General features: G+C 38.3%; 3 protein-coding genes across 3 annotated transcripts; 1 reads left to right on the forward strand and 2 right to left on the reverse strand.

Annotated features, from left to right (window-relative positions):
* The first annotated feature begins 1,773 nt into the window (after nucleotides 1-1,773).
* Nucleotides 1,774-4,013, forward strand: LOC130496651 (uncharacterized). The gene is made up of 6 exons (XM_056988911.1): nucleotides 1,774-2,030; nucleotides 2,401-2,473; nucleotides 2,562-2,655; nucleotides 2,993-3,121; nucleotides 3,208-3,265; nucleotides 3,370-4,013. The coding sequence occupies exons 1-6, from the start codon at nucleotides 1,998-2,000 to the stop codon at nucleotides 3,856-3,858; spliced, it is 876 nt and encodes a 291-aa protein (XP_056844891.1). The 5' UTR covers nucleotides 1,774-1,997; the 3' UTR covers nucleotides 3,859-4,013.
* Nucleotides 3,978-5,176, reverse strand: LOC130496653 (cysteine proteinase inhibitor 6-like). Its single transcript, XM_056988915.1, has 4 exons — nucleotides 4,968-5,176; nucleotides 4,536-4,773; nucleotides 4,320-4,465; nucleotides 3,978-4,246 (listed from the first exon to the last, which is right to left on the reverse strand). The coding sequence occupies exons 1-4, from the start codon at nucleotides 5,154-5,156 to the stop codon at nucleotides 4,109-4,111; spliced, it is 711 nt and encodes a 236-aa protein (XP_056844895.1). The 5' UTR covers nucleotides 5,157-5,176; the 3' UTR covers nucleotides 3,978-4,108.
* A 416-nt stretch (nucleotides 5,177-5,592) lies between these two features.
* Nucleotides 5,593-7,209, reverse strand: LOC130496650 (endochitinase CH25-like). The gene is made up of 2 exons (XM_056988905.1): nucleotides 6,736-7,209; nucleotides 5,593-6,222 (listed from the first exon to the last, which is right to left on the reverse strand). The coding sequence occupies exons 1-2, from the start codon at nucleotides 7,178-7,180 to the stop codon at nucleotides 5,669-5,671; spliced, it is 999 nt and encodes a 332-aa protein (XP_056844885.1). The 5' UTR covers nucleotides 7,181-7,209; the 3' UTR covers nucleotides 5,593-5,668.
* Nucleotides 7,210-7,540: the final 331 nt, after the last annotated feature.

A 7,540-nucleotide genomic window follows, 5' to 3' on the forward strand; every position in this document is an offset into this window, starting at 1 on the left:
CCAGAAAATAATTTGATGATTTCCAAATTTAAATTTAAAATTTCTTGATAATATGACAAAAGGAATAATATCTTTTTAATATTAGTGGAGCAGTAGAAGTATATACTTGTGGTCAGGGACATGTATCGACAAAGATACAAAGATGCTTTATCCACATACATATATATGATGTAAATAGGTAAATATTGAAATTACATATATGATGACTAGGGTTTTAGCCTCTTGTATGTCTCACGTCTCTTGTACCATTACTCTTCCCTCCACAGCCAACTGTTTAAATGCATAATTCTACAACTACTTTGTCTTGTAACTTACTCCAAAAACAATTATATGACACATCAAACTGCAACGCATTCAGTAGTTTTCTAACTAGAACTCTAGAAGGCATCGACCAAGACAAGATTTGCAAATTGCAACATTACATCCTTTGTTTGTTCCATAGACCACGTTATACCTGAAATCCTTCTTTTTTGGCGATTATAATTTAATTCGATAGTCTTACTTTTACATAATGTCCTAATGTAGTGTCTTCATAAATCATCATATGTACGATCAAGGATGTAAATTCTCTGTTAAAATAATACTCGTGGATTAACATACAAACCAAAAAAACCTACTACTGAAAATAGGAATAGGGATAAATTGTTTTTATTTTCGACAACCTATCATCCTTTCAAACTTGCCATAAACGATCAGAAACAGCTAGATTGAAGCACACATGAGCATCTATTAACGCCTGAAGTATCAGGGCTAAGGTAGTCAACACTCCATTACTATTGTGTGGTGCAGACTCTATTACTTGTATTTCTTATTGTTACATTTTTTTCGGTGTAATTATTTATTATTGTTACATTTGATAAGAAAATAAAAGTAGTGTAGAACAGTAGAAGATGACAAACGTACTGAATAATAACGTTACAGTGAAAAGATATCTTTTTTTTTATTCAGACGACTAGGTAATAGCTACTCGACACGTGCCTGTCCTATCGCTGCCGCCTAGGGATTGTAAGGAACATATCTGTTTTTTTTGACTAAATAAGGAATAAATCTGTTATACAGCTTGATGGGAAAATTTCGTCCCGAAGGTTCACGTATCAATATTTGCACTGTGAATCCTTTGTTACTGTTGCTGTTGTTTCTCAGAATTGCAGGAGACTGAATGGGGAGACTGAATGGGCTTGTTGTCTTGAGGAGAAATATCGTGGGCCTTTGTAACTTTGTTGAACCCATTACCGTTTGTTGATGTTGCTCTGTTTCTTGAGACGGAGTATTAGTGTATTACCACTATTGTCTTCAACATTCCGAGGCTATTTAGTGGTGCACTTTACTCGAAAGCAAATTGTCGGCCTTGATCTTTGTGTAGTGGAGATGCAGTTAAATTTGAATGGTTGAGATGCATGTAGGCAATGTTTAGCCTATCGCATGTCATTGTTCACGTAATCTACTCCAATTCTGTTTTGTTTTCTTTATTTTTATTGTTATCTTCGAGGCAATACCTGATTTAAATTTAACTTTTTTAAAAAATTTATTCTAATCACAAAAATAAATTGATGACGATTTCCAAAATTTAAAGGTTATTGATTATCCTGACAAATATAAGAGTGATTGTTGACAAAAAAAAAGAAAGAATGATTGATATTATATATCTTTTACGATCCAATAACACCATACCACGTGTACGGTCAGATCATTACAAATCCGATTAGTCAATCTAACAATAACTTGTGAACCGATCCACCGTATATATATTTTTAACTAACATTAACCACCATAATTTTCTTTCCTTCGAACGAAATATTTTGTTTTTATATAATTAAATATATCGAGGAGAGAGATAATAGTAACAAGGAAACCGCCGTCGCCGGATCTGGCAGTGGTTCGTAGACGAACAACTACTTCCCGATCTTAGAAAAGGAGTTTCTGTATATATATATATATTTATTTATTTATCGGAAGGGTTCGGTTTTACGTTTCTGTTTTTGAGATTTCGAAAAACCATGAGGAAGAAGCTCGACACTCGCTTCCCAGCTGTAAGTTTCTTTCGTCTCTCTCCAATTGATTATATCTCTGTTAATTTTGATAACTCCAATTTTATCGAAAGTACTCAGATCTGTTGTTTACGGATCGAGTTTCCAACACTGTTCGGTCTTAATCGAACGAATTTTAGGTTTTGAGTATTTTAATTTCTAAGATTCAAATTTCCCAGCTTTAGGTTTATTTATCGCACAATTTATTTTTAAAAGTTAAGTATAGTGTTGTTGATGATGTCTAACATTCAAAGAACTGAACTTTAGTTTGTATAAGTTAGAAAAAATGATTGGTGGTTGTAGTGAGCAGAGCACACTTGGTGTTTCTCATTTCACTTAGTATTGTGTTTTGTCTTGATGTGCAATTTTTCAGGCTCGTATTAAGAAGATTATGCAAGCTGATGAGGATGTTGGCAAGATCGCTTTGGCAGTTCCTGTCTTAGTCTGTGAGTCTTTTTTTTTTTTTTATCGATGACTTCATGTTTTTAAGGCATTTGTTTCGCTAAAATTCATAAATTCTGTGGTTATTTGTAGCGAAATCTTTGGAGTTGTTCTTACAAGACCTTTGCGATCGTACATATGAGATTACCCTCGAGAGAGGAGCCAAAACCGTGAGCTCATTGCACCTGTAAGCAACTTTGATTTTGCTTAACCTTTTTTTTTCTTTTTTTTGCTTCCTTACTGCATGCTGAACAGTGTCGCTGCCTGAAGAGCATGAATGGGTTTTACATTTTTTAATATATTTTCTAGGATTCAGATGTTGTAGCTATTGATATTCTGGTTTAGAAGTTAATATGATGGTGTTACAACTCATAGGATTAGGCCCTATATTGACTGTGTCCTACACCGAGAGGCTCTTGTTATTGTTACAGAACTTGATACCAAATTCGTTTTGCTCTTTTTCTTCATTTGGTGATACTACTGCCTCCACGTTTATTAAAAGGTTTTTTTTGGTTGTTTAACAGGAAACATTGTGTGGAAAGATATAACGTGTTTGATTTTCTGAGGGAAGTTGTGAGCAAGGTGCCTGACTACGGACAAGCGCAAGGGTCTGGTGATGTCACCATGGAGGATCGCAGCGTCTCCAAGAGAAGGTTGGACTTCTTGTCTCTGTATATTTCAGCTTATTTAATTGATAAGCTTGTATCAAGCTAATAAAAAAACGGTTTGCTTAAATCAGGAAGCCGATCAGTGACGAAGCGAATGACAGCGACGAGGAAAATAAGAAGAGCAAAACAGTGAGCTCATGTTATTCTTAGTTACTTCATTTAGTAGTGTCTGTTCATGTGAAGCACTCACATCCATTTAACACTTGTTGTTGGCATTGTGTTTGTTATTGCAGCAAGAGGTTGGGAATGCTAAGCCGGGTGGCAGGGGTAGTAGAGGTAGAGGACGAGGAAGGGGTCGTGGTGGACGAGCTGCCAGAGCAGCAGAAAGAGAGAATCTGAACCGCGAGATGGAACTTGAGACCGCCATGGCGGAACAGCCACCTTCTCATCAAGACACTAACCACCAGATGCATGTCTCAGTGTCATCACCACAAGAGAACGAGAAGAAAGATGTCGATGGAGCATCAAACGAAGACACCAAGCAGCAGCAGCAACAACTCCAAAGTCCAAAAGAAGGTATTGACTTTGATCTCAACGCTGAATCTCTCGACCTAAACGAGACCAAACCGGCGCCAGCCGCAGCAGCGGCAGACACAGCAACGACCTCAGAGGAATATCCAGGCTGGCCTATGGAGTTGGGTAAAATAGACCCAACACAGTTAGCAAGTTTGGGTAAGAGGATAGACGAGGAGGAGGAGGAGGATTATGACGAAGAAGGCTAAGGACAAATCAACACAAGTAGGACATAAATAGTGTAGCAGCATTTAGCGGTTTCTCTAGAAAAAATGCTCTCTCTGTTATCAAAGTCTTCTTCCTATTTCCGTTTATTGTACGAATCAAAGACTGTAACTTTTAATTTATTTCTTCTGGTATGTTATTTTAAGGGTTTAGTAGTTGCATCAGAAGTTAAAATATCTTACAGAGCAAGCAAACAGTCAAAATATTACATAAGCAGAGGAGAGGAGAAGAGAACTAGTCATGGTGTTGCTCCATGTGGTTGAGATGAAGAACACCTTCATGGTTCTTGTGAACCTCCACCTTGAACTTCTCCTCCTTCTCTCCTCTCTTCAACTTGAGGAGCATGTTGTACTTTGCAGCCTCCCCGGTGACCTGAAACCATTTTATCATCGATCACATATTGTAATCAATCGCGACTATTATAAGAGTCATGAAGGTTACATACCTCAGCGTTAGCATGAACAACCTCCTGGAGTTCATAAGGAAACAAGGAATTAGACCTCTGCTGGATGGTCTTGACAGCATGATCAGCAACGTGCTGCACTTCTGGATCATCTCCTGGAACTTCCCTCCATCCAGATTCAAGCTCACCTAACCCAAATTATTCAAGATCTCAAACTCTTCCTTAAAACACAACAATCTCTGTTCTTTTCAATCATACCTTTCTTGCAGCCAAGATCTGAGGGAGTGATGGTATTGGTAGTAGAGGCACCACCATCATCACTAGCAGGCTTGAACTCCTGCAACTCCTTGAAGTTCAACCAAGGCTTCACCCACACTTTGGCTTCGTAAAGCTTCTTCTTCCCGGCCTCGATGATCTCCAGAGTCAGGTGGTGCAGCGTTCCCGCTACAACTTGCTCTTTCGCCTTCACCACTCTCCCAAACTCCAGCAGTGCATTCTACCAAAATTGTGTACACGTGTCACTCAATAATCAGATCAAAAATAAAATAAAATAAATAATAATAATAATCAGATCACTCCAAAAACGAATTCAACAATATCCTCCAGAAAATCAATTCCTAAGATCTACAAAGATTCTCTATCTAATCGGCTACTAGATCAAAGCAGTGAGACGATCAAAGAGAGGGGAACCTCTTTCTTGTTATGCTCATCGACAGCGAAGCGAGCGAGGCTCTCGACCTCGCCACTGTTCTGGTTAGAAGGTACATCGCGAACGCCTCCGAGCATGGCCATCTCGTCGTTGCAGAAAGTAGCGATGAGAGAGGGAATGAAGATGGAGGAGAGAGAAAAAACAACGATGAAGAGGAAACTGCTTTTCATCTTTTTATTTGGTTCGGTGCTCTTTGAGTTATTTTAGATATTTTCGGTTTTTAGTTGTCGAAATGTCAAAATTATGGTTTGCAATACGGTTTGGTTTAGTTTGGTTTAGTTTTAATTTTAGTTCATATTTTAAAATTTCTGTGAAAATATTTGTATGATTTCTACAATTAATGTTCAAATATGGTTTGCATTTGAATTTTGTTTTGTAATGCATAAGAAAGAGGTGGCTATTGGAATTTTGGATTGGTTTAATTCGGTCTAACCGGTAACTGTATCCAAACCTTATACACTACGCAAAGATTTCACTCGAAATCGATGCTTGGAGATAGCGACACGTTAAGCGAAAACCTGTCGGCACTTGTAACCGACCATAAAAATGTATCATGCTTCGTCTACCAAGGCCTGTTTAAAAGCCCACTCAACTTGCGTATAACAATCGCAAATATAACGTCCACAGTTTTATTTAGTTGGGTATATTCCCTTATTGTTTTCGGATACAAAGCAGCTGCTTATTACATAGCAGCATCGAGGAAGGAGTTACCAGGAGGAAAGGGCCTTTGGCTGTAACAATCAAGGTTTTCTCCAGGACTCACTCCAAAGATGCCACAGTACCTCTCATAAAACTTAATCCTATCAAAGACTCTCGAGTCTGGGCCATGTCCACATTCCAACCCACCGTTAATGATATTCGTGGTCACACCGTAACCAGGTAATCTCCCGGCAGCAATGTCGGCGTCTGAAGGCTGCCACTGACCGTTCATCACCGCGTGGCACGACGGTTTAGGAGACTGAGGAGTCATCCAGAACCAAATCGCGGCTTTGAAAGCCATCACTGCCTCGTCGGAGACAAGGTCAGGATTGTTGAGTAAGTCCTCTCTAAGGGCTGCTCCACACTGTCCGTAGTTGTAGTTCCACGACAGCTGCATCGGTCCTCTTCCGTAGTAACGTTTGCCAGGTGCGCATGGCCACGTTCCGCTCGGTGAACAGTAGTCTGAAGAAGGACTCACCTCGTCCTTGAAACAGTAGCCCCATGCATATGGTCCGTCTGGTGCTGCTGGCCACCCACCTTCAACATGCAACCATCCATTTCATTAATATATACTCACAACTTAATTAGTCTAACACGTTATTAGTCAAAATTTGTATTTTGTCTTTGTTTATGTTATTTTGTTAAAAACGATAACGATGATTGACGTGTTAAAATTTTAATTTGGGATATACTAATGCGTTGGAAAATTTGAAGTGGTAATTTTTAGTGTACGTTTAGTATAAAGTATTTATTTGAAAAAATGTTTATATTGAAACATGGCAAGCAAAAAAAATGTTAATTATAAACATCTAATATAAATAATGTGTTTATTTATGCAGTTAGCAAAACATTTTTTGAAAGTAATAAAACAAAATCTGTTATTTCTCTATACTAAATATTTAAATTGTTTTCTTTTGAAGATTGAAAATTTCAGACATTCAAGATTTAATTTCAACCCGTTAAGAGGAGAGGACTTAAAGAATAATAGACCATACCAACATAAAACTTATTGTTTTTGGAGAAAGATAGAAACATATAATCAGTGCTTACCGGTGGTTTCGTGGGAAGTCTGACCAAAGAAGGCGGCGAGCTCTTTCTTCCTTGCGGCAGTGTCTCCATTGTTGCAGAAGCTGGGGAAATATTTAGCGGCAGCGATAAAAGCATCGTAAGTGTAGAAACCTCTAGCGGGACAAGCTCCATCATTCCTGTGTTTAAGCATTACTTCGAACTGAGATCTTGTAATGATATCAGTAAGACCGCCGGTGGGATCAGGAGGAGGAGGGCCTGGAGGAGGAGGAGGGGGACCAGGAGGAGTGCACTGGCTTTGGCAGCCAGGCGGCTTACAGTAAGATTCAGTACTACCGCACCATCCATACTCGCTGCAGCATAGACCGTTGGGGCAAAGAGCACCTCCAGCTTGTTGACCACATTGCTCGGCCGAGGAAAATGATAAAAGGAACAAGAAGCTGAGTAAGAGAACTAGAGAACTCTTCATTTTGCTCTGAGTTTGATGGTTTCTTACTGAGGCAAGTGGGGGGTATATATACTACTATGCAAATATACAATCAATGAAATGCTAAACTTAATCATAGTTAGATATGTGACCGTGGGATATCGTGGGTTCATGAGTACAGTGCTGTTGAAACATCATGTAATGTACATCTTAATTTTTTTAAGAAACATAATCAGTTGACATCAAGACATCGAAGAGGTCTCTGGTTTAACAGTGCCGCTACTTTTTCGTTTTATAAATGTATAATTTTAATATTATCATAAATATTTTAAATATATAATTTATAGTTAAGTGTTATATACTGTGTAACTTTATGAATTTATTGTTCCATTCGTTATTATT

Source organism: Raphanus sativus, chromosome 6 (genome assembly GCF_000801105.2).
Source record: "Raphanus sativus cultivar WK10039 chromosome 6, ASM80110v3, whole genome shotgun sequence".
Lineage (NCBI taxonomy): Eukaryota > Viridiplantae > Streptophyta > Magnoliopsida > Brassicales > Brassicaceae > Raphanus > Raphanus sativus.